The 27770-nt window shown below is 38.2% G+C and overlaps 1 protein-coding gene across 1 annotated transcript; it reads left to right on the top strand.

The window, feature by feature from the left end:
* Nucleotides 1–1164: 1164 nt before the first annotated feature.
* wdr44 (WD repeat domain 44) lies at nt 1165–26839 on the top strand. The gene is made up of 20 exons (XM_007892348.2): nt 1165–1464; nt 4658–4691; nt 6656–6736; nt 7274–7952; nt 11141–11271; nt 11840–11938; nt 13398–13534; nt 13749–13826; nt 15071–15177; nt 15600–15751; nt 16921–17059; nt 17760–17824; nt 19463–19579; nt 20654–20776; nt 21571–21762; nt 22031–22132; nt 22220–22335; nt 22988–23115; nt 24253–24396; nt 25662–26839. The coding sequence occupies exons 1-20, from the start codon at nt 1382–1384 to the stop codon at nt 25745–25747; spliced, it is 2793 nt and encodes a 930-aa protein (XP_007890539.1). The 5' UTR covers nt 1165–1381; the 3' UTR covers nt 25748–26839.
* Nucleotides 26840–27770: the final 931 nt, after the last annotated feature.

Genomic DNA, 27770 nt, shown 5'->3' on the forward strand with positions numbered 1-27770 from the left:
AGATACTTCCTATTGGGATGAAAACAAACAACAACAACAACAAGATTCCATTTATGGAGCGCCTTTCACGTCGGGAGGACGTCCCAAGGCGCTGGACAGTTGGGTCAGGACCCGAGCAGGGGGGATATGGTCAGGGTGAGGGGAGGGAAGGGAGGGAGCGAGGAGGGGGGAAATGGTCAGGGTGAGGGGAGGGAAGAGAGGGAGCGAGGAAGGGGGAAATGGTCAGGGTGAGGGGAGGGAAGGGAGGGAGCGAGGAGGGGGGAAATGGTCAGGGTGAGGGGAGGGAAGGAGCGAGGAGGGGGTAGAGAGTTGGGAGGGGAGCTGAAGGCACGGTCAAAGAGAAAGGTCTTGAGACCGGCCTTGAAGGAGGAAAGGGAGGAAGCGAGGCGAAGGCACTGGGGGATGGAGGTATTGGACAGGCATTGTATCTTTTGATCGGGTGTAACGTTTACAGGGCGATTCCATCGACGTGACCGCACTGGTGGGTGGGGGGGGAAAGGCCGCCATTTTCAAACACATCACCGAGTGCGCGTGGCTGGTGCCTGCCGCTCCCTGCTCCCACCTTGCCTTTTTCGCTGTGCCCACCCCTCGGAGGAGAGAAGCGTTACATGGCTTTCTCTTCGAACCGCGAGCGATCCAAGGTCCCTTTTTTAACCACAACAACACTCGTGCCTATGTCCCCGAACCACCCCCGCAAGCCGTCGTGAGGATTTTTGAGTGCACGAGAATTTGCTTTTGAAAAAACAAACCCATCTAAATCCATTCATACGCGCACACACACACACGCATTTATATGTGTATCTATATATAGTTTTATTTAAAAAAATACCTTCACAATGGTCCAACGGGTGTATTTAACATAAGGGCATCAATTATTATGATTATACTAATGTAACTTCCCCCCCTGACTGACTGACTAACCGACACTGAGGAAGGAGGACGGCCTGACTGGTCTCGCGCCTCACCACGTGCCTCCCAACCGCCGCTGAAGGTGGCGCATGCGCACTACCTCTTTCCCCGCCTCCCTTCCGCGCGCCCCCTCCCCTCGCTCCCTCCCTCCCTCCCTCCCCGACGCATGCGCACGCACACGCAGCTCAACGCGGTTAACGCGTTGCTTCGCTTGTTTGGCGTCAGGCGGGACCCGAGGCAGCGCGCGGCCGAGGGCCCGTCACCGTCACTCAGCCGATACTTCACCGCCAGGGCCTCGCTTACAACCTTCTCCGCCCCCGTTGAGATACGAGCGCCCTCGGCCAGGAGGCGGGCCCGGCTCGGCCCGATCCACCTCAGCGGCCTCGGGGAGCCCCGCTCTACCTCCCACCTCCCTCCCTCCCTCCCTCTCGGTGGGCCGACAGCTGTGCGCTGGCCTCCCCGCCCCATGTAAATGGCGTCCGATACGAGTGACACGGAGGCCGAGGAGTTCTACGACGCGGCTGAAGATGTCAGTCTGGTCTCCTCACCGCCTGTGTAAGTACCGGGGCGGGCGGGTGTTTTGCCCTCGGGGGTGTCCGCCTGACAGCTCTCGGGGCCCTGCGACTTGACGTCTGCTTCTCCCCCACCGCCCCCTCCCTCCCAGCGTGAGACGCAGCAGCGACCGAAAAAATGGAGAGGGGGGTCGCGGGTGGGGAATAACCGAGCACAGCTGTCACTCGCCGGTGGCTCGTACATGTTTATTTAATGGACGGTTTATGTTTATTTCTCGACGCTTTTCGAGAGCGTTGAGAGACGAATCGTCGCCCTGTGAATCCCGTCGGTGTCGTTTATTTAGACTCCCTATTTCTAGCTGATGTTGTTGTTGTTGTTGTTGTTTTCCCTGCAGGTTTGGGGCTTTTCCCGATCGGCAAACACATTGAGAAACGCACCAACCCTTCCATTTAGTTTTGCAGCCTTCAGATTTTCTTACAGGGAGCGATTTGCCCTTCATGCCCAGTACTCTTGTTGGCGCACACAAAAAAAAACACTGGCCTTGGCTGGCAATACATACGGCGAGTAGGACCTGTTCGAGGTTCTCGCCGTTATTCTATGTTTTGTTTTTGTATATTCTAATTCTACGATTAACTGGATCATGATTTGTGACCCACGCAAAGGTCCAATAATAATAATAATAATAATCCTTGCATTTGATACAGCGCTTTTCACGTCTTCTGGACGTCCCAAAGCGCTTCACAGAATATACTGTAAAGTGAATTGACGGTACATTTGTGGGCGAACGCGGCAGCCAATTGCGCACAGCAGTGTCCCACAGGCAGTGGTGGATTGAAAATGACCAATTTATTATTGTTTTTTTTGGAGGGATTATTATTATTAGAACTAGAACTTATTATTATTACTAGAACTGAACCAACTCTGCCTACAGAATGGGAGAAGATCATTATTGGGAGCGCTAGCTGAGTAATGATTAAAATTAAAATCCTACCCACAGGTTGCATTGCATGTTCGTGTTCAACTAAGAGTCAGTTTACGTACAAAGTGTAGAGTTGGTGATTTGCAAGTGCGAGCATATGTAAATACTTTCTTAAAATTATTCTTTCTGTGAGCCATTTTTGATGCATCTGCTCTTAATGATCAGTAAAATCATTTTTATTCGGATTTTCACTGCTAAGTACTATGTTTTTTTTTTGGGGGGGGGGGGGAGTGGAGAGGGAGATTGTGATGTAAACACCTTGCTGCACTGCTGATTCCAGGAATGGCCACACAATGTGATGTGTATGCAAGTAAGTCAGTTCCAGGAATGTGTGTGCATCAGATTGCCTGGGTAGTTAACCAGATGCTCCAAAATAATTCCTGATAGAGAATTGCAGTAGATTTCATAATCCTTGAATATGTTAGCACAATGTGAACCTTTTGAATTTTTGTTGAGAAATTCAGCACGTATAAACTTCCTTACAAATGTGTGCTGGATACACAACATTTGTCCTCGTTTCACTTCTTTCAGGAATTTGTTTTATTAAATAAATCTTCACAAATTCACTAATACCAGCAGGTAGCTTCTGAGTGCCCATGTTCCAGATAGCAAGAAAGATGGCAGAATCCCAGAATGAGAGCTTCCAGTTCCTGTGCCCTGATTGGTGCCAAATGGCAGGCTTATGTTTCTAGACTCTGAAATGGCACCATGTACTGCTCGTGTGCAGTAACCTGAAATTGTACTTATAATTATCCTTGAATTTGATATAGGGCCTTATCATATTGTAGAGATGTCTGAAAGCACTTCACTGTAAAGTGAATTGTCTGTATATTTTGTGGGCGAAACGCAGCAACCAGTTGTGCACAGTAGTGTCCCACAAACAGTCGTGGATTGGGTGACAAGATTATTTATTTATTTGAAGGATTACATCTTTACTGTTTAGCAGAATATGGCTGTTGGGTACAACTGTCCAGCGCCTTGGGATGTCCTCCCGATGTGAAAGGCGCTCTATAAATGAAATCTTGTTGTTGTTGGTGCAGAATTAGAACACTCCAATGGAGAATTGTGGAATGCAGAATTACTCATCAGGCCTTTGATAACTTCACAAAAGGATGATTCCAATAGCATGAATATTGGGATAGTTTTTAAATGTTTAGAAAAATCTATAATGCAAACAAATGTAATTTCCTCTCTAGACATCTGTAACAAAATAGCACCAGTCGATTGCATAAGTATCAAAAATACAGTACTGCATAAAAATATACAGCAGTAATGCTGATAAACTATTCTAAATTTATTCCTTAAAGGCATCGGCAATTTCCAGCATACAATGGTGGAGTAGGTTGGATGTGGTCATGACTATTTAGACTATGTATTTTAACCATCTGTCGGAGAACAAAGAAAGTCACATTCTTTACACTTGTTAGAATAGTGCACAAATATAGTTATTTTTCTATTAGTGCTTCTGATGCAATTGATTACTGGCCAGCCATTGCAACATTTTTCCACATATAATCAGTTACTGTATCAGTTGCAAGTTCAAGATCAAGGTTAAGGAGCAAAAAAAAGTAGTGCACAACGTTATTGCGTAGGAGAAAAGATGTGATAAATCAAGTTGTGGTTTAGGTGATTTCAAGATGCTTAGGAAATTAAAATTATGTATTTAGAGCTTGAGAGAATCAGTTTCCTTTACAAGTGTACCACATGTTGTTTGTTACTGCTCTTATCGGCCTCCCTTGCTTCTGAAACATAAAAATTTAAAACTTTCAATGTGGTTAAGTACCTAAGTGATGCAGGAATTTGCATTTGTACATTTGTGTCCAGTGAGATTAAAGTACACACACAAGGTCCTTGTCTCATCTGAGGAAATCCCGAGTATTGTTTAGGTGTTGTGGATTCATGTTTCTCTTCATTCTTGGGTGGTTTCTCTCTTGTAACATTCTAAGCAGTCACATGGGGGTAGCAGAAGTCAAACTTGTTTCAATCTGACGTTCCTAATATACAGATACTGTATTCCACTGCTGTTTGACTGCACATCAGTTTGGCTCAATTAGTAGTCCTCTTGCCTCTGGACCAGAAATCCATGGTAGTTGTCGAGGGAGAAAATGTGCCTGAAGAATCTGCTTTCTCTTAAAGAATTGTAATATCTTGTGTCTAGGGTTGAAGTAATAGTTGTGGTCATTGTTACTTGTCATCTTGCAATGCTGTCGAATCATTCATTGCAGTATTAAACTAACGTGTGTCTTTTCCTTTTAGGTCGCCAGCAAAAATAATCTTGGCTTCCACAAAGGTATGTCCTGCAGACCTCTGTTATTTAATCAACATACGGCAAAAAGAAGTATAGTTTCATTTGTTTTCCCTATTTGCACTTTCTTGGGCTTGTACAATAAATAAATAGTATCTGTTTCTCTTCTTGTTTAAAAATGTTTTAAAAAGAAAAGAATATCACAAAGATTTTTAAATTTAGACCACATTTTAAAACATAAATATTTTATACATTTGCATCTCGAGATCTGATGGACATAATTCATTTAGATCTCTAAAAGTATTCAAAATGTATAGTTAAACCCCATATAAGGCAATAAGAATGTGAGGTTAATTTGAACTATTTATGCTAACAGTTCTTATAAGTCTCAGCATGTGATACATAACATTTCCTTTCTGCCTACTGCTGTGGAATAAATTAAATAACCATAGAAAAATTGATAATTTCATCAGAACATTGCAGTTAGATCACGTTTTTTTTTAAAAAAAGTTTATTGAGTATATTACATGGTAGATACAATTTATTTAGGTCTCTAAGTGTTGAAAGTATATTGTAATCCTGTATATGGCAATGAGAATGTGAGACTAATTTTAATGGTTTATGCTAACAGTTCTTGTAGATCCCAGGATACAATACAGAACACTTCCTTTCTGCTCAATGCTAAAAAATTATCCCCATGTACAGCTGTGATCATTTTACAAGAACACTGCAACAGTGCTCCACTGTACACAAACCTCCAACATAATTTCTGTCAAATAAAACCTTCCCCATAAATACAGCATAATTTATCCAAAGAATAGACAGAATGTACTTCTGACTATCTATTTGGTTATCTTTTCTGGTTGGATAAATTTCATAGACACTAAAATATGAAACGTATATTAACTTTCTTTGCATTATTCAACCATCTTAAGTTTTAATGTCCTTTGAAACTACTGTACTATATCTTTTTGAAATTGCTTGGTTCATAAAATAAAGATGACTTTACCCGTGTTACAGCAGATGCCTTATTTCGGTCTTTCTGAGAAAATACCCTTGAAATAGGCTGGGGAAGTTGGCCTCTGTCACCGCTTGATACAAAAACCTGTGAAGACAGATATTGCTCTCCAGCCAACAGTACAAAGTTTAATGATTAGCCTTTCACCATGCAGTGGACACCCTCGCTTCTCCAGTATCTGATTTAATTAATTTTAAAAAATGTACAAGTCAAAGATACCGCTTAAAGTGGTAATTTCTGGGAATTCATTGTAAACCTCGAGTGTATGTTTTATGTTTTAGCCAAATATTCCTTCCATAGGTAACTAATGTTACTCTCCAACTTCATCCCTCCTTCCCGTACCCCAATACTATGTAACAAGACAGTAGATGGTAAACAGGAGAGACTTAATCTGATTGTTGTGCCTTCCTCTCTTGTCTCTGTAATGATTTTGACACAGACATTTTCTCAGTAATTTTTAAGATTCCTTCAGAGAAGCCATTGAGATAGCAGTGTGAGAATTGCAGCTGAGAGTGATTATCTGAGTTTGGAGCATAAGTTAGTCAATATTTTCTCTATCTGAATTTGGGATTGTTTGATCTTGTTACTGACTGCTAAAAATATTTTTTGATTTCAGTTACTAAGTGCAAAATTCACCTAATAACATTAGAATTTAATAATATAATTCCTTTATGAGCTTCATTTATATGACCTCATGATTGACACTTGGTTGTACAGACTTGTGTACAATTCTCAAGTCAATTCCTTAACTGGTAGGGTGATTCAGCTTGGAAAAATACCATGAAAATAGCAGTGTTTTATGGCTGTGTGATGACTATATTAAAATAAAGCATATTCTATTGGTGAATCATTTTAATACAAACCTGACAGGAAGCATTCTTTGATGTGCTACTCTATGTTCTATTGAAAGATGTTTTAAAATGGTAGTTGGCTGCACATGTTACAGCAAAGTTAATTTGTAGATTCATAATTGTTTTTATTGTCTCAACAGGATAAAACAGATATTCACACACAGGAACTTGAACAAGATTTGCCATTTGAAGAACACAGTCATGAAGATAATAAAGATGAGGTTAGTTATTTTGCACATACCTTATACAAACCATTTTACAAATAAAATACTCTCCTCGGTGTTTTGGTAGGTGCATTTATTGTTGGAATAGTACAATTGTAGATTCATTCCATGGTCCCTGCTGAATTGCTGATCTCAATTGTTGGTATATTGTGCTTACTAGTGTTGGCCTTAGTGTCCCTTAGCTGTAGAAAGAAAAATAATTTTGTTACTTTTGACTCCTGTTGAAAAGTGTATGTATATGATCAAAAAGCTTACTAATTCTCAGAGTATGTGCTCATGAATGAAGGACACACATCCACTTAGGTAAGAGTTGATGGCACCCATGGAATTAAGCCTGAGCTGAAGTTGTCTTCAGGAGAGGAAAGAAGAGAAAAATTACATTTTAGATACTGAATAGAAAAGTATGCTTCACTTCAAATTTATTGATTGGGCTGGTACTGTCGCTGCTAATATTAAATTGCTCTTAGGCTTTGTGGTATTTTAATATTTATACTTTACAATACATTATATTTTTGCTATGTTTACCTTTCTCAGATCCTTGATAAAGAAGAATCCGATTGCCACCCGAAGAATCAGCCAAAGGATGAATCCTCAGAGATTGGAGAAGAGAATGGTGTAAAAACAGACCAAGTTGCAGTAACCACATCATCTGAAGCTAATCTACTTAGCAGTTTCCCTGAGCTCTTAATCACCGATCAGATAGTGTGTTCTAAGCCAAAGGAATTCATAGAGCAAAGTACCTTTGATGAAAAGACTGAGAACACAGGTTTTCCACAAGAAACTCAGACATCTTTATCCTCTTTAGAAACTCAATTAGTACTGCCAATAAATGATGGGAATAGAAAACCAGTTACTGAAATGTGCCAGGATAAAGCCAACGAAAACGCGTTTACAACTTCACAGCAGCCATCAGACAAAGCTGAGAGAATCAAAGAGGTCAAGAAGGCAGACATTTTGGAAAATGTTACTGAAGACTGTTTGCCCCTCCAAGAGGTGTTCTCAGCTGAAAAACAACCAACAAAACCGCCAAGACAGGTTAACATTGAACCTGATCTAATAGTTAGCACCAAGAAACCTACGCCACTGAGACCTCCCCCACCAGGAACCAACGTGCCCCCTCCTCGACCACCACCACCTGCACGACCTGCCCCTCCGCCTCGTAAAAAGAAAAGTGACATTGCCTTCGATGCAAACAGACCTTCAGCTCTAGAAGGTAAATATAGCTGCTATTTTAGCAAATGGATAATAATGCAAACTATTATAGAAAATCCAGGATGCCTTTAGAAAGGAAAGCAGCATTTTGCCTTCTTGCCAATTGTATAGAAGAGAAATAAAAATGCAGGGTAAGTGGTTTAAACCGGACGCATCGGTGAGTAAGTTAAAGCAGGAGCAACTAGTGTGGCAGTTTGTCCAGATTAACCACATTTTTGGTCATTTAATCGCCATATTTAAAACCGATAAGAATTCAAATTAATTTTGCTCGATTTACCCAGCATCCAGGATTAACTGGTGTCCGGCTAAAGCGGCTTCCACTGCAAATTAAACTTATTTAATGGCAGTTGTTTGAAATGAGCGCAATAAATCTGTACCCTTTCTGAACTGCCTTCACTAGAACTTTACTCATGAGCAATAAGGATGTTAGGTGTTGCTGCCTTATGGCTACAACTATGTATGTAGTTGTAGGTTTGCAAAACCTTCCTACAGCAGACTTCATTCTAAAAGTTTGTAGTAAAACATACTTTGCATATATTTTCTGTCTATTTAACCCCAAATTAATTAACACATGTACTAACAGGAGTGCACCATGTTCTCATAAATACTAGCTCACAAAGCAGCTTGTGTGGGAGGATGATATGAATATTTATTTAGAGGCCTTTGACATTTATAACAACTGTTTGGAATCAAAGAATATCTTCCTCTTTACTCCCCCCCCCCCACCCCAATCTTCCTGAACAGGACCTTTTGATGCCTCAGTGACCATTCTTAATGTATGAGCTGAGGCACTGAGTGAAGAGAACTATTTGATTGGGGAAGGAGAGGGTGCACACGTGAATTTGACTCAATTTAGTTTTATTAGAAGGTAAAAGACTAGGTAATGTCTTTGCTAAGTGAACCAGCAGCAAAGCTTCAAAAGAATATCTAATTTGATGACTGAATTCTTCGGTCTTGCAATTAGTGGGCATGTTCACCATTGCTCTGTGAATTTGCATCTTTACAGAAGATGTGCTAAGTGTTAAAAATGCTGTAGTTGCATTTTTTTGACTGGTAATTGAAGAATATTATTCAAGGGCCTAGCAACAACATAATTTGGATCCAGTGTAAAAAGAAAACTGCAGATGCTGGATATCTGAAACAAATTCTGGAGATTCACAGCCAATCAATGAACATTTGAAGGAGAAAGATAGGTTTATATCTCTGGCACAACCATTAACCAGCAGTACTAATGGTAGATCATGCTTGAAAGGAAAATATTAACCTAAATTTTCATTTCAAATGCCGACCTACCTCCCATTGGTTTCTGGCAGTGTTGCTTTACAGTGAAGTGTGAAGTTAATGAAGTCTGCTGTAAGATATATAATATGGTGAGATAGAATAGTTTCACAATAGACCCATCAACCCTTGTATATCAATTGAAAGTGGTCTTGAAAAAGCACCCTTTCTAATTAGTAAGTACAGTATGTTGATTGTTTCACGTGTTGGTGCTGAAATTTATAAGAATGGTATTTTCTTGTTAAATTTTTCCCACAAAGTTTCTTCCCTCTTTTAATTAGATTTTCCATCTACTAGTGATTTGGATGCTCCTTAGTAACATGTTCGATTGCCTATTCATCATGAGTGAGCTTTGATAGGGAGCGTCAGCAGGTTATTTGACTACAAAGGACAGTGCAGCTAACCTCATTGAGGATTCATGCATTTATACCTATATCAAGAATAATTAAATGCCTATCAGGAATAGAAACACAACTGATTTTACTTTCCCTAGCTTGAAACCTGGAGGCCAAATGTAGCAATTCTCGTTTCACCTTAGATTAAACTGATTAATTGAATGCAGACTAGAATCAAATCAGGATTTTTTTCCAGGCTGTATGGCTCAGCTAATTGTGGGATGAGCTCTGAATCAATAATAATAATAATAATAATCCTTGCATTTGATATAGCGCTTTTCACGTCAGGAGGACGTCCCAAAGCGCTTCACAGAATAGACTGTAAAGTGAATTGACTGTATATTTGTGGGCGAACGCGGCAGCCAATTGCGCACAGCAATGTCCCACAAACAGTCGTAGATTGAAAATGACCAATTTATTATTGTTTTTTTTGTTTTGGAGGGATTATTATTAGGCGTGTGGAGTAAGGAAACTTGCCCAAGGTTTCGCCCTGCCTGGAATTGAACTCAGGTCTCTCACTTGCAAAGCGAGTGCTCTAACCACTGAGCTACAGGACTCCACGAATAGATGTTTTCTAATGATTGATTTGGTAATCAAACTGAGAGTGCCAATACTTGCAAATAAAATATTATACTTTTTATACTGAATGGTCACATTAAGCTTTTGCCTGGTAAATTGTAACCTCTGAAGCAGCTTATATTTCATTAGTTAAGTGCCTTAATGAAATTTTCCAATGATTTCTCCCTCTTAATCATTCTATTTCCCATAATAATGATTCCTTTGCTCTCAATGAGTGGAATTGCTCAATTGATACCCAAGTATGGTTAGTTTTATGTTCTGAATTTACATTCAGTGCAACATAAATTGAATTTGCCTGAACCCAAATTTCTCCTTTAGGACCCATAACAACAATCCAAATGAATTAAGTGGTATTAGTGCTGCTAAAGGAGATATTGGCCTTGATTGATCCTGGGAGAAGAAAGACTCTGAGACATTGTACTGTGACATTGAAAGCAAGTCGGATTTCCCTTTGCCTGGTTCATACTCCAGTGGATGACGATCAACTTTGCAGCCAAAGTGGGAGTTAGTTCCAGGCTGTAGCATTTGATAAAGAGTTCATTTATTATTTGGTTTTCAACAATAATAATTTACATTTATATTTACCTTACATGGAAGGATGAAAGGACCATAATATAAATGCAATTCAATGCTGCTGCATTGTATGGAATGTTAATGAGACCTTACTTGAAATATTATGTGTAGTTTTGGCGGGTGTCCCAGTGACTATTACCGGCCATTGTGCAGACTGGAGATCCTCTTTCTGGGTTCTATAATGGATTATTCTTGCATAGCAATGAAGCTTTTATATACCAAACTAAAATTGAGGCATCTTGAGTTTGCTTAAGGGAGAATTGTACTCACCTCCTATGTGTAGTCAAAGACCTTTGGGATAATAAGACAGCAGATTAAGTGAAAATGTATAATTGCTGTATATTTATTAACTTATTCTTTGCAGTTCTTGCGGATCCTGTTGCATCCAGTGGGCTTGTGAGTCCCAGCACCGCTGTGGAAAATCTAACCAAAGAACTGCAGCATTCCTTAGATCTTGCAAGTGCAACCAGTGGGGAAAAAATTGTGACTGCACAGGTTTGTAAAATGAATATTATCAGCTTGTTTTTTTTTAAAAAAAGGTTTTGAATTGCCTGTGTACCTTTAAATATTCTTCTTCCAATAGTCAGATTTCAGATTTGACAATGTACAGCACCAAAACCCTTGTGCTTAATTTTTCAATTCAATTATGTATTCTGTAATTTTTTTAGGCTTAAATACTTTAAGTAACTTATATACACTGAATTTTCGGCATCTTGCCATGTCACTATATTCTGTCACAGGTTCTCCCTCTTTCCTTCTCTTCCAAGTGACTCAGGTCAAAGGAAATCTGCTGGATGCCTTGGTGTCAAAGAGTCCAATAAACCTATATCACCAGTCCTTTTAAGTACCTAGAAGTAATAGTCCTTGCAATCCAGATATTTGCGACTGTTTAACACTCTTACCGGAGTGGAGGTAGTGTTGGTTCACTTTTGATCAATTTTGAATATTTGATTTGTAAAAAAGTGGTTTAGGAAGATCTTAGGTTTACATAAGTGAAAATGAAGGTAACTACTGAATTATTTTGTTTTGCTGAAAGCTTTTTCTTTTAAAATCCAATTTACAGGAAAATGGAAAAGTAACAGGAGAATCTGATGACCCTGGAGCTGAAGTTATAGGACCACAAAGACCAAGATCAAACTCTGGACGAGAACTTACAGATGAGGTGAGGTTTCTATTAGTTCTATTTTATAATCAAATTACATAGCGGACATATTATATTAAAACCTCAAATTTGTGGACTATCATTCATATTCCAATATAAGCAACAACAAAAACGTAAAATAATTTTATCGTGATAAGATGAACATCCCAATGATTCCAATGTCTTGTCACCACATACTCAGACACCTTAAAAGAGAAAGATCGTTTGTGCATAAAATGCTACAAATAACAAAATGATTTGTTCCCTCATAGAGTTGTGCAGATTATTAGTTTTGAGACTTTCAGTCTTCAGTGACAACATTAATTTGCTTTTATGATACCGAAGTCTTGCACCTTGTAGAAATTCATAGCCAGTAACAAAATCTGGTCCTTGTTGAGAGAGAGGCTGTGCTAATTTTAAGATCCTAGCAAAGTCTAAATTTGATTATCTGGGCCTGTGTTGAAAGCAGCAGCCTTCAAAGTGCCTTTGGCACATGCAGCAAATCATTTTACTCATCATTTTCTTTGTTTTCTCAGCACCATGAAAAAATTTGTCTTCTCTGAGTTTTGGTCTTTATCTGCCAAATCTGGTAGGTCAAGCACAGGAATAAACCTAACTGCATAGAAAAACATTGATCCAATTTCATTTAGGTCTTTATGTCCTCCATGGTGCTGGCTCAAGGACATAACTCCTTGCTTAGAAATCGATATTTTTGATGATTTTTTGTTTTAAGAACTGAATCCTGATGACATCACCAGACGTCTAGTGTAATAATAATAAATAATCCTTGCGTTTGATACAGCACCTTATCACATCTTCGAGATGTCTCAAAGCGCTTCACAGGATACACTGTAAAGTGCATCACTGAAATTGGATCAACATTTTTCTGTGCTTGACCTACCAGATTTGGCAGTTTAAGTGTTCTGAGACGGTACACTGCGTGAAAGGCGCTATATAAGTGCAATTGTTGTTATTGTTGTGACTGCTTTGTGGGCAAAACGCGGCAGCCAATTGCACACAGCACTGTCCCACAAACAGTCGTGGACTGAATGGCCTCAATATTTTTATTTTGGAGAGATTATTACCCCAGGAAAGCGATCTGCCAATAGACTAACAACCAGATTCCTACTTACTGCTAGGTAAACAGAGTTAGGAAACTTGCCTGCCCTGCCTAAGAATCGATCCCAGGTTCTCTCACTTGCGAGGCGAGTACTTTAACCACTAAGCCACTTCCATAGTGATGTTACTATGTCAGTCTGAGTTATTGAACTCCTACGCTATTTTTTCCTAATGTCACCAAATACCTTTATCTCACTTGCATTATTTATATAATGAAATGGGTGTGCCTCATGTAAAAATCAAGCTTAACATTTAGGTAAAGTGCATTCTATTGCACTCCACTTTGAGGCTGAGAAGTTTTGTTCACTACACTAGGCCTGTAAAATTGTTTTACTTTAACATCTTTTAACTTTTATTGAAGGAAATTCTAGCAAGTGTGATGGTAAAGAATCTAGACACTGGGGAAGAGATCCCTTTGAATATGGCCGAGGAAAAACTTCCCAAAGGCCTTAACCCTCTAACATTACACATTATGCGCCGAACAAAAGAGTATGTGAGGTACGTAGATTTTGTGATTCACTCGTCTCTTTTACCCCTACCCCCGCCCTGCAACGATTGAAAAAATTATTAGGCACAGTTTATTTTGTAGATTTCCTTTCTATTGCATGTTATATATTACAAAGTCAGATTCTGCCTTAATTTTATTCGTTAACAATTAGGCCACAGCTTACAGCAGTGCTATGTTTTGATCATAAGGCCTTTTCTTTTGTAGTAATGATGCTGCGCAGTCAGATGATGAAGAAAAGATCCAGCAATCTGAGTCAGATGGTCACAAAATCAAGCAGAAGACGTGAGTTAACTTATTAACTTGTGCTTAAAAAGTTACTAGTCTTAATTCAGTGATTCACTAGTAAATGCCACTAGGAGTTTGATGCCATCTAAACCACTGAGTGTATTGTTGCCTTGAAGTGTATATTAGTTTCCTATCATCTACATAATACAATAATTCCGTTTATACATCTGAATCTTCAAAAGAATTTGTTCTTTCAGATCTGATAAACTACTTAAACTTTAACTCGATCTACTTTTGCTTAATTTCAATACATTCAATGCAAGGATTATTATTCACTCAACATATGTGTCGAATTGTGTGTAGTCCTGTAGCTCAGTGGTTAGAGCGCTCACCTTGCAAGCAAGACACCTGGGTTCAATTCCAGGCAGGGTGAAACCTTGGGCAAGTTTTCTTATTCCACACGCCTAATAATAATCCCTCCAAAAAAACAAAACAATAATAAATTGGTCATTTTCAATCCACGACTGTTTGTGGGACACTGCTGTGTGCAATTGGCTGCCGCGTTTTGCCCACAAATATATGGTCAATTCACTTTACAGATTATTCTGTGAAGCGCTTTGAGACGTCTAGAAGACGTGAAAAGCACTATATCAAATGCAAAGATTATTATTTTTCAGTCTAATTTATACGAATAGTCTTAATTCAATTTAGGTTTCTTTACCATTGACAAAACTGTTCTGTGGATGGGGTTTTATTTTTTGTATGGAAGATGTGTTGTGTGTTTCACTTTGTGCAGGACAAATAAATTACATTTTGGTTTGGATTGTTGATTTTCAGACTGATTCTAAGAAGCTTATTTTGAGGGAACGCCAGCCTGCATTGCATTTTTAACATGTTAATGTGGCACAATTATTTAAATTAATTCAAAGGAACTTTTTGACTTTTACTAATGTCAAGAATTTTGCACAAACCGCTGATTTTAACACAATAAGAAAATTGAGATTGTGAATTAAGTGTTGGAAACAAATGCGCCAATCCAAGCTGGTGAAAGTCGTATGCTCTTGACGTATTTCATATTGATTTACCCATCTCTATTTGATGTTGCTCTCGGTCACTGTTGCATGTTGTTCATTGACAGGATCTTATTTACACATTATGATGCCAAATTCACATTTTTATTGATATTGCATTTTGTTTGTTGCTTTATCCAACTGGTACATTCTGGAGGATATTACACCCTGATCTTTGAGTGGGAGATAAGCTATTGTTGTATGGTTACAAAAAATGCAACTGTTTTACAGGAATCAGCTAAAGAAGTTTTTGGGTAAATCTGTGAAGAGAGCCAAGCATTTCGCTGAAGAATATGGTGAAAAAGCTGTAAACAAGGTGAAAAGTGTCCGAGATGAAGGTAGGTTGAAAATAACAATTTTTTTGTATTCTTAGTCTCTATACTGTATGTACTGAGCAGAATCGGGAATATCACTTAAAGTTGTTAATTATCTGTATTACGTTACTTTATTTGACCCTATTTATCAGATGTGATTGATCAGAGTTGATTACAATTACAAACGCAATAATGGAAAATTATCGGGTACTTTGTCTGCAGTAAAGTGAAATAGCAAAGAAGAAAAATAAATCAAAAGGCTACTTTAGAAGGGGATTCCAGCAGTGCACCCCTAGACTCCCAGTCTAAGAAGACCTGTTTGAAGTGCAGCATTGTGTCACAGCTCTAATCTACACAACTGGAGTTTTATTGAATTTATTGAACATTATCCACATTTAATTCAGTTTATTACAAAGCCAGTTGTGTGCAATTGTTTATGCCTTTAGTGTTCCACATGGACCAAGATGATGCTTCATCCAGTGATGATGAGGGAATGCCTTACACAAGACCTGTTAAGTTCAAAGCAGCACATGGCTTCAAAGGGCCTTATGACTTTGACCAGGTTAAAGTGGTGCAAGATCTCAGCGGAGAGCACATGGTAAGTGTAGGTATTTTTGAAAAAAGGTGTGTGTGCCATCAGGCAAAGGAATTGTGCAGAAACAAAACACTGTGTGTGCGATTTACTTTTCTTGCCTGATAAATTGGGATATTGAAACTTTTAAATTTGATTGGGTCATTCACCATCAAATCTTAATTCAGACAGCTAATGTATTTGTATATGGTAAATGTATGCACAGAAAAAAATGCAGATCACATCTGTGCTCAATGCCAATTAGAGCTAAGGGGCTGCTTAATGAATTCAACCATGATTTTGCAGTAAAAACTTGACTTTGTAGGATTTTGTTGAGCTTTTTAAACCGCTCAAATATAAATAGCTCCTATATATATTAATTTCAAAATCTTTTCCTCCCGTGAGCTTCGTAGGATATGTTTTATCGTGAAGCTTTTTTTATTTCCTTCCTCACTTTTCCCCCCACTCACCCCATAACATTTCCCTTTAACTGTAGTGCATCATTGCTTAACATGCGGTCTTAACAGTGGGTGTTTTGACATTTGATTATAGCGAATGCCAGTAACATGCTTTAATCATTAAATAGTTGTGCAGCCTTTGTCCTCCCACATGTTGTAGAATAAACATATTAATTCTGCAGATTCCAAAGATGATTAAAAATTGCAGAATAAACGAGGGGAGTACAGGGACACCATGAACCATTATTGCAATTGAGATCACCCATTAATTATTTGAATCTCATCTTTATGATAACATTGAGAACATAACGTTCATGATTTTACGATGTGCAAATCTAGGGGTATGAGGTTCAGAAGAGTTGATTTTATCATGTGATTTATAAGTGTAGACAAAGAACTAAAGGTTACCCATGGCCTTTTAATTTTTGATGAATTTTTGCATATAATAAAAGAAAGATTGTTGGCACTGAAGAATGGAGCAATCCTGTTTCAAGCACTAAGCACTCACACCTATTTCACACAACCAGCTGCTTAATAGCAAAATGCTTTAATTCGAATCTCTAAACAGCCTCTGTCCAGTGCTTAACACTGTCTGATTGGTTTGTTATAATTTCTTTTTAAATCATGCTGTTCCCTCTCTTATACCGCTTAAAATAAAAATGAAGAGCTTCATAAAATTTTGCATATAAAGGAAGGCTGTGGTGGAACAATTTAAGTTGTGTGTATTTTCATTTTTAGGGGGCTGTGTGGACAATGAAATTTTCACATTGTGGCCGTTTACTTGCAACAGCTGGACAAGATAATGTTGTAAGGATATGGGTTTTAAAAAACGCTTGGGACTATTTCAACAATATGAGAATGAAATACAACACTGAAGGTAGTTGTTTTTTGTAATGAATACCTGTCTAATATAATCTCCATGTTAATAAATTGTGATTGTGAATTGGCCACAGAACCTCTTAGAAGATGGGAAATTCAGATTTGAATTGCAATCTTGGCAGACATTTCTAGTCATATAAAGTCAGACATATAGTTATATGGTCAGACATATAAAGTTTCCTGTGATGACTTGTAAATTATCAGGGATAATACTTTGGATTAACTTCACATCCATGGACAGTAATTCTTTCCCTTCCACCATTAAGCATGATCACCATAAAAGGACCTTTTAAAATGTTGTAGCATGTCCACTACATGTATGCACCAATCACGATGTTTGCAATGAGCATTTTTTAAATTACTTGTTAGAAATCTCACACCAATTTACATGCAATGGGCAATATCGGCAGAAGAAAATAACTGCAAAAATGTAAGCTGACTACAAGGAGAGTGATGGAGTTAGGAGTCATGCTTGAAATTAAATAGATTTAAGGAGAAGCCCACACACTTTATCAATGGCAAGTGAGTACCCATGTACCAAGTAGATTTGGATTGTAAACTCTGATCTTATTCTAAGCCAATTTAATTCTGAGTTCAAGATATTTAGTACCCCAAAGGATGCCTGATTCAGTATAATTAATAAGATGCTTCTTCTTTAATTTGCTTCATGATAATGTTGTGACTTCATTTTTATTTAGGACGCGTCTCACCATCCCCTTCACAAGAAAGTTTAAATTCATCAAAATCTGATACAGACACAGGGGTAAGTCTGTTTGTAAAAATGTATCCAAAACTCTGCAGCTCTTGTGCTCTCGCGGACCAGGCTCTGCGACCCCATCACTCCCACCCTCGCCCGACTCCACTGGCTCCCCAACCCCCAGAGGATCGAGTTCAAGATCCTCATCCTCACCTTTAAGGCCATTCATGGCCTTGCCCCTCCTACTTGTCTGACCGGCTGACTCCCTACCAACCTGCCCGCTCCCTCCGCTCATCAGGCTCCGTCCCGCTCCATGTCGCCCGCCCGACCCACCCTACCATCGGTGGCCGGGCTTTTAGCCCCTCTGCCCCCACACTTTGGAACTCCATCCCACGGTCCCTTTGCTTCACTTCCTCCCTCGCATCCTTCAAGGCCGGTCTCAAGACCCTTCTCTTCAACCGTGCCTTTGGTCTCCCTCCCACCTCTCTGCCTTCCCTGAACCCTATACCACCCCTCCCCCATGCTCAGGTCCCAACTTCTGACTTTAGCGCTTTGGGATGTCCTCCCAACGTGAAAGGCGCTCAATAAGTAATTTTGTTGTTGTTGTATATTACAGATAAATAAGTTTAAATATATTTTAAGTTCTAAAGAGCTCAGTATTATAAAAATAACATCAGCATTTGTAATATAAAATAGTTTGAATAAACTATTGCTTGATCTTGTTAGAAATATTGCTAATGAAACACTTGAGTACAATAATACCATTTATCCTGTAAATATTGCCTTTTAAAGGATAATTGCATTAGTGTGATCCTCTCAGTCTGCAATCTGACCTTATCTTCTAGTCAGTACAAACTATGCTAATAACTAATAATCCTTGAAATAATAATCCTTGCATTTGATATAGTGCCTTATCACGTCTTCGAGATGTCTCGAAGCACTTCACAGAATATACTGTAAAGTGAATTGACTGTATATTTTGTGGGTGAAACGCGGCAGCCATTTGTGCACAACAGTGTCCCACAAACACTTGTGGATTGAAGTGACCAATTTATTATTATTTTTTTGAAGGAAATTTTACCCCCGTAAAAGTGATTCCGTCAATCGACTAACAACCAGATTCCTACTTACTGCTAGGTAAACAGAGGTGTGTGGAATAAGGAAACTTGCCCAAGATTTCGCCCTGCCCGGGAATCGAACCCAGGTCTCTCGCTTGTGAGGCGAGTGCTCTAACCACTGAGCTACAGGACACCAAAGTTAGGATTCAGCTGTGTTGAAAAACACGGTGGGCTTATTGACATGTCTGCCAATCCAATGGATTTAACAGCAGATGATATTAGAAAATTGATTCACTGTTTTTGTTGACATTTTTAAAAGAAAATCTGCATTCATGAGACATTACGGTCACAGTTTGTAAATGAATGATTTTAAAGTATAATGTGTATGTAGTAATTTTGGGTACTTGGGATTTTACAGCTGTATTCTGACAGCAGTTCATTGTTATGTAGATATTGGTACTGAAATGTAAATTTCTATATGTAAAATGTTTTTAAAAATGCACTGGTTAAAATGTTCAGCTTTAAACTTTTGAATTTATTAAAATGTAGGCAGTTGAGATTTGAAACATCTTATTTGGATTTGTGGGAAGTGAGCTGTCTTATAGATTTCTAGATAGTTAATTGTATTCTGTGTATGACTTGACAGGCTTACAGTGGAGCTGAAGAGTCTGATCCTGAAGATAAAAATGCACCGTTTAGACAGCATCCATTTTGCAAATACAAAGGACATACTGCTGACCTTCTCGACCTTTCGTGGTCAAAGGTAAAAACAGATTCCATACCTAGATTATTTAATCAATTGGTTCATCAGTGTTTTCATAGCAATGTAATACCCATTTGTATTCATGTTGGAGTGTTTTATCTGAAAACACTTGTTCCAGAATGGTGCCTGCTGACGACTTCCATCTCTGCTCCAGTTAATATATATTACAGTATATATTTATATAGCACCTTTCGTGTCAGGAGGATGTCTCAAAGTGCTTTGCTCAGCTAAATGATCTGGAAATGCCAGCACATTACTAGGGTGATCTTGAATGCTTGTTTTCCAGATAGAATTTGCCTTGAAGTGCAAGTTGTTAAACTTCTGATCGCACAGACCGAAACTGAGCTGTAGAGATCTGCAATCTAAATCGGATTTGTATCTAAAATAGGTCTCTTATTAACATTGTGTGTAAGGGAGATAAATTCAGAAGGAATAATGTTCAATACCTATCTGCAGTATGTTTATCTTAATTGTAAGGTTATCCTCCACATGCACAGTTTCCACTCGCTTCCCCCGCTGAACACTCTTTGATTGGGAGTACTTTGATCTTAAACACAGTAGACCCTATAGGTTGTCTGCTACCGAAAAATCTAAGAACTGATCATCACATACCATATGACGATCACATGGTCATTAAAAGCTCCAACGAACAAGAATTTAAAGAGGCCCCGATCTTTATAATTTTTCTCTTCTCCTCCCCACCCCCACCCCCCTTCCCATATCTTATAGGATAGTATATTTAATCCTAGTGTTCAGGAAAGATAAACATCCTGACATCCTGAAGGTATGACAAAGATCAGATTGAAGTTTGGAAATAACGTTTGAAAAGCAAAGGACATCTGACCAACTTTCCAGACCCATATAAGTTCTTCACACCAGAACCCTTAACTTTTCTCATTTAAAATGATTGGATTGCTGTTGGAGCTTTCAAGTAAATCAGTATTCTCTGCCTTGTTTCCAAATGTTATAACAATCCATATAATCAAATCTTGTTGCATCATGTAATATTCCATTTGATTTCCAGTGTATTTTAAAATCCATCATTTTATCCTCTTTATGGTTTTAACCCCGCAGAACTACTTTTTACTGTCTTCGTCTATGGATAAAACAGTACGATTGTGGCACATATCCAGAAGAGAGTGTCTTTGCTGCTTTCAACATATAGATTTTGTTACTGCTATAGCTTTCCATCCAAGGGTAAGGAATAATTCTGAATTAGTCTGCATATCCTTTGTTCTTTTTTTTATGCTATGTATTTTAGCTGATAAACAGTGGCACTGTTATATAGTCACTATTATAGTATCCATAGTACTGTTAACCACTACAAATGTTTTGGTCAGAGTACTGCTAACCATGGTAAATGTTTCAAAATTGGTTCGGTAAAGACTCCTGCTGAAGCTTAAGAGAGAGTTTTGTCATAAGAATTTTTAAATATCTTAAGTGTTTTGTTTAATGCTTTTATTTAATAAGAATTACGAATACCCATTGTCTGAACCCATTTTCCCAAGTTTAACACTTTTATTATAAAACAAACTAAATAATATTTCGGACATGAAAATCATCTGGTTGCCATTTACAGTAATACTATATCATAATCCGAAGTTTCATGTATAAGAGAACCAATAACTCTTATAATTTAGAAGTTTGGACTCATTTAGAGTTCCTGTGTTTGATTGTGTTTGAACTGCAAATAAAAACAAATCAACTAAATGTTAACCAATTAGTACCTTTACAGATTTCTCAGCTATTATTTCTCATGGAGAATGCTAAATATTTTTGTCTTATTTGTCTACTTGATATTGCTGTTTTGTAATTTATCAATCCATAGGCAGTTTATAGAGTGTTTTTAAGCTTTTAATGTAATAGCATTTTGGTGTTGTGACTATGGATATGATTGTTCCTGTATAAGTCTGACTTGCTGTACCTCGGTGTTTTAAAGAACCATTTGTTTGCTGCTTCTAGTCTAATGCTTGCCATAACGGTTTCTTCAGGATGATAGGTATTTCCTAAGTGGTTCTCTGGATGGCAAACTCAGATTGTGGAACATTCCAGACAAGAAGGTAGCATTATGGAATGAAATTGATGGACAAACAAAACTGATAACAGCAGCAAATTTCTGCCAAAATGGCAAATATGCAGTGATTGGCACCTATGATGGGAGGTGCATCTTCTATGACACTGAGGTAAATTCCTAGTATGTGTGGGACAGAATTAAGATTGTAGTAGTTTTATTTAGTCTTACTGTTGTATGATATGTTTAATAAAGCAGACTGATAATTTTGTGTAATTTGCTACATGTAATTTGAAGGAATCAACTTTTTTTATATATATAAATGTGGTATTTTTAATGCGCTAGTCGTGTAACTCCTAAGCTAATTTGTTAGTTGTAGAATTAGTTTAAAAGATCTAAGCAATATAATTGGTTGTATTTTTAACATGTTCCCTCTCCAGCATTTGAAGTATCATACCCAGATCCATGTCCGCTCGACCAGAGGGAGAAACAGAGTTGGGAGAAAAATTACTGGCATTGAACCATTGCCTGGTGAAAACAAGGTACTCTTTGTTTGGGAAATCAAGTACAATAATAACTTTTGTTGCAATAGAAATTTCTATATTAACATTTTGAACTCTTAACTTTAGATCCTTGTGACTTCCAATGATTCAAGAATTCGCCTATACGATCTTAGAGATTTGTCCATTTCTATGAAATACAAAGGCTATGTTAACAGCAGCAGCCAAATCAAAGCAAGTTTTAGGTAAGGAATTGGAAGTATAAGTTAGACGCTTATTTATTGATTGATGCAGACACAATATATATTAGAAGCTGCTTGATTTGGGAAGATTCTTCAATGGTTTTGTGATCAAACTAAATAGATGTCAACAGAATACGAAAACAAATTTGATGTTTCTGTGCCTACTGACTTTTTATAACACCCATATTGAGAGTTTGTTTCAAAGCTAGTAGGTGGGGAAATATGGTGTTTGCCTCCTCTGGCTACTTATCCTCTCTCATTATTGTCTTTTAGTGTTTCTTATCTTGTATCTTGAGTGCAGTACGAAGACAGGCTGAAATACTGTATATCTAGCTACAGTATAGATAGGTAACATTAAGATTTCAGAGTGTGGAATTCAGGATTAAGGCCCTATAAGCCTGTTCTGACAGGAGCCTTGTGGACTAGCTACCAGCAGTACATCTCATAGCTGCACCTCAGAAGTTAAACTGAAAGGACTTATTTATCTTTTGGTTCTATGCTGAAATCAGCCAAGCTTATTCCAGAACTTGACAGAATCCTGACACACACGGACACACATCCAACATTGTCTTAATGGATTATTTGAATTCTATTCCATATTCTTCTTTCAGGTTATTTTAGATACTATATAAATAACATTTTTTTATTTATTTAGTCATGATTACACTTACATAGTAAGTGGATCTGAAGATAGATACTTTTATATCTGGAGCACCTACCATGATGTCAGCAAATTTACTTCAGTGCGAAGGGATCGAAATGACTTCTGGGAGGGCATTAAAGGTAACTTGTAATCTGTTAAAGATGCATCACATAAACCAGGGTTCTATTATTTTCCAAGTTCCAGCCTTCCAATCTTTAGTATCACCAGCTTGCTTCACCGGGGGAGTCCTGCATTGTCAGACGTGCTGATGTTCGGATAAGACATTTAACCGATCTGATCAGATGGACATTAAAGACCTTATGACACTCTCCAAAAAGAGAAAATAGTTTTGTCAGTGTTTTACCTTTTGTGAGACCTTGATAAATGGTGCTTTCATTTGCTTACAAAAACAATTATATAATTCATTCTTAACAGTAATTAACCGTGAAGGGTTTGAGACATTAGCTATGAAACAAATCGACATAAAGCATAAAAAAGTATTTTCTTGCTTTTAAAATCCCTGGCAGTTGAGAAGAATTATGGTTACACTTGTTTCAGTGATTTCTTTTTAAACTAAGCATTAATCACTGACAAAAGACAGTTGTTGACCTGATTATGTATGTCATTAACCCAATTACTGTATCAGTTGGGAATGCAACTGTCAGGTTCAGTAAGCCTTTCAGGCCAATGCTGCTCCATTTCAGTAATTGCTGTTTAAGAAAACATAGAGCAATCCCAATAACATTACATTCTCCCCCTGCCCCCAGTATGTTCCTGGTATCCTAGCCCACAATAGAAGCCAAATTCCAAATGATTGCTTTGTTCCGTTTAGTTAACTAATATAAGGGAATCTTGTTTTAAGCGGTGGTCTGTGTCCAACAACAACAACGTAGTTGTATCCTGGAGGCTAAATAGAAAAGCAAAGAGGAAAAAAAAAGGCCTCCAGTTATCCTTGAATTATCTCTCTCAGATGAAAAAAATTGTTGGATTCTCTGCAGATTTGACAAATGACATGCGACTATATCTAGCAACATGAAAAGACACTGCCTGGAAACTCTCGATTTAACTGCTAAAAATAATATGCATTTTGTATAAACCCAAACTTACGGGAATTCCTTCTGTATTTGTAAAAAAAATTGTGTTTAATTTTTTTGCTGCAAGAAAACAAATTTCAAAAAAGTTCATACACATAAAATAAATAATGCTGACCGCAAAATTGTGTATAAGTTGTTTATGCTCTATCATAAACTTTGCTGATAGTTTTGTTTCCTCATCAGCACATAATGCAGTGGTCACATCAGCAATATTTGCCCCAAATCCAAGCCTAATGGTCCCAGATGTACCCCAGGCAGAGAAAAGTGAGAAAACAGAAGGCGATAACGTGAATATTGATACTCCAGCATTGGATCAAATACTTTCTGGTATGTTGTCTATTTCAATTTAACATATTCCCTAGGTATTTTATGGACCAATATAGTATTTTGATAGTTCATATTGTTATGTGCGTTACGTATTTGTAGATATTTTAACCAAGGCTCTAATTTAGAGCAGTGCTTAGAAAATATAAAGAATTGAATTGTGATTTGGTGGTCTTTTAGCTCATAGCTTTGGACATGCTTTGGCCCCTCAAAGTTCAATTCATGTTTTCAACTTTCATTGGAAGGTGCCTGACCTCAGTGGTGAATTTAGTTTGTCTTATATCTAGTAATTCAGCTTTCTGTTTATATCTTGGTGTTGGGTGGGGGGAGGTTGCTCAACCAGATTAACGCCACTGAAGCTAAAACTGGAAGCTGCATGGAAAATTCTGTATTCCAGACAAATCCTGACTTCCTGAAAGTGAGAGTATAGGAGTAGGTATGTTAGATGAGCAGTAAAGAGAATTTTAAGCAAGCCTGATTTTATTTAAAGTAAACTTTGGGTCAATTCTTTAATGGTTTGAAGTGGATGTGTACCAACAGGTACCATATTTTCTCTTCTTATCGGAAATATGCAATTACTACAACAACAACAATTTGGATTTATATGGCACCCTCCACCGCTGGACGACATCTCAGAGCGCTTCACAGTAACGAGTCCCGGGGCCGATCCAGGGGGAGGGGGAGGAAGGTGACCAAAGGCGCGGTCGAAAAGAAAGGTCTTCAGTAGTGACCTGAAAGTAGGAAGAGAGGGGGCGAAGGGAGTGAGGAAGGGAATTTCAGAGCCTCGGGGCATAGTGGCTGAAGGCACTAAAGGGTGGAGCGGAGGACTCGGGGGATGAGGAGGAGGCCAGACCTGGAGGAACGAAGGCAACGGGTACTGTTTTGAGGAGAGAGGAGTTCAGAGAGGTCGGGGGCTGCAGAGGAGTGGAGGGATTTGAATATCAGGGTGAGGATCTTGAAATCAATCCTCTCTGGGATAGGCAGTCTGGCAAGATCGGGTGATCGGGGAGCGGAGTTTGGTGCGGGTGAGAATGCGGGCGGCAGAGTTTTGGATGATTTGGATTTTATGGATGGTGGTGGATGGGAGACCGGTAAGGAAGGCGTTGGAGTAGTCCAGCCTAGAGGTGACAAAGGGTTTCAGCGGCCTTCGGAGAGATGTATTTGCAGAGACGAGTGATGTGTCGGAGGTGGAAGAAAGCCTTGTAAGGTATCTGGAATTATCAGTTACTCGATTAGACCTGCCCATAACTTGTCCTTCTTCCCAACAGGTGCACAAAAATCCAATACTGCAGAGGTATTCTTGTCCGCTGATTTCACAGGAGCAATCAAAGTTTTTATCAAGAAAAAGAACTAATTCTGTTATATTATTGAAATCAAACTCTGATGTGGCATATTATACTTTGTTGCAAATACTGTGCTTATAATTACTACTGGTGACATCGGAAATTGAAACATTGCAATGGCTAATACTGTTATAAATTCAGTTTTAAGCTCAAGTTCACAAAGTTGGTTTGGACATGGAGATTGGTTGTGCAGTAAAAAAAACAGCAGAAATTGCTGTTAACATCCTTGTGTGGAGCATTTAAAGATTAAAGTCCATAAGTACCCTGTCCATCCTCAGAAACAGTATAGTTGTGCTTTGCATATTGAATTTGTATTTATTTCTGTGAATATTGGTCACAGGATCAGTTGTTGGGATTCTGTTTGAAAAAATAAAAATTGATTTCATAGTTCATAGTGTGCCTTGTAAGGTATCTGGTAAAACTAGCTCTGGCCCATTTGTGAAAGTGTATCAATGATGATCATAGCGAAAATCTGTTTTGTTTGTGGTTGAATCAATTTAACAGAAATTACTGCCTATGCATTTTGTGCACAAGACGCAATGTTTCTTTTAAAAGTTGATACCAAGTTAAAATAATTACTGTCAATTACAACTGCAAATATGCTTTGGGAAAAAATATCAAGATGTTTCTAAAATGTACGAAATGCATTGTTCTAAAAGTGCATAGCCACTGATAATCCAGCTGTGTGCTTTTCCTTTGTTTTATATATTCTGTTTTTGAGCTCTACCTTTTTTTACTCTGTACACTAGGTTATGAATATCCGATTTTCTTTGTGGCGTTTATTGCCGATACTTTTCATTCTGCTGGTACTAGGCTGAATGAATTCTTGAACCAACCTTTACATTGTGTTAAACCAATTTATGTTCAAACTGTGTAAAATAGCTGTGATGAAATTTTAATTTGTTTGTCGGCTTTGTGATAAGATGAGAGAACTGTTTGCTGTTATGGCACGTGGCACTCAGATAGGGACATCTATGTATATAAGACTATTCAATACCAATGAAATAGCATTCCTAGATCAATTGCACTAGTGAGTGTTATTGATGGTTGTTAGTCTGAAATAAGCAAAATGTATAAATAAAGATTGCTTTGTCAACAGTGAATCTGATTTTTTTTTAGCACTATTTATTGTCTGTCCATCAGGCTTCTAAGCCTTGTAACCTCAGAATTGTAACAGTTTCTATCAAAAAACATTTCAAACAAAAGAACATGGGAACATAGGAATTAGGAGCAGGTGTAGGCCATTCGGCCCCTGGAGCCTGCCCTGCCATTCAATAAGATCATGGCTGATCTTCTAACTCCATCTGCCCACCTTATCCCCATATCCCTTAATCCCTCTATCCTTTACAAAATCCCTCTATCCGTTAGAAAAGAAGCTATATGCCCTCAAATCCTAACTTCCTGAAGGTGAGAATATGGGAGGAAGTATGGCAGTATTTTAAGCATTGTATTAAACCTAAACATTTGTTTACTTTAAACCTGCAGACAGGGAAAATAACTTTTTCTAACTGACTGCTTGATTATAAGACAGTTCTGTTATGGGATCACAATTTATACATATTGTGGAAGACCATAGAGTCTCCTGTTGCTTCATATTGCACTATAATAATAATATTCAGAAAGGATGCATCATCCAATAAATATGTTGAAGAGGAAGTCGGGTACAATAAGTGGGTTAAGCAAGAACAAGCTTAGTCAATTATTTGGCTACATTTAGTGCCTCATGTTTCACTAATTCCTTTATTTTACAAGCGTGTCATGGCTCACCTTTATTGGGTTAGAATTCTGGAATGATGTACCATGTGCAAAATGTTGCTTTTCTTTAAATCATTAAAACAAAAACCTCCATGAAAGGGCTTGACTAGTTGAAAGATTATTAGCCCAGCAATTTAATCCATAATATTAAACCAATTAACATCTTTCAGTTTTTTTAATCTGTAATATAACATAGTAAAAACACATCACACAACATTGTAATGATAGTCATTATATTGGAGTTTGTATTGAGTTTCACATAATTGTATAATTACAATT

The sequence above is a fragment of the Callorhinchus milii genome, unplaced genomic scaffold (assembly GCF_018977255.1).
Source record: "Callorhinchus milii isolate IMCB2004 unplaced genomic scaffold, IMCB_Cmil_1.0 Scaffold15, whole genome shotgun sequence".
Taxonomy (NCBI): Eukaryota; Metazoa; Chordata; class Chondrichthyes; order Chimaeriformes; family Callorhinchidae; genus Callorhinchus; species Callorhinchus milii.

What these genes read in the sequence shown, in the direction of transcription:
- wdr44 (XM_007892348.2), top strand. Translation starts at nt 1,382, where the DNA reads ATGGCGTCCGATACGAGTGACACGGAGGCCGAGGAGTTCTACGACGCG. An exon ending in AAAAAATTGTGACTGCACAG is followed by an intron (nt 11,272 to 11,839) that starts GTTTGTAAAATG and finishes TCCAATTTACAG; the next exon opens with GAAAATGGAAAAGTAACAGG. An exon ending in CTTCTGGGAGGGCATTAAAG is followed by an intron (nt 23,116 to 24,252) that starts GTAACTTGTAAT and finishes TTTCCTCATCAG; the next exon opens with CACATAATGCAGTGGTCACA.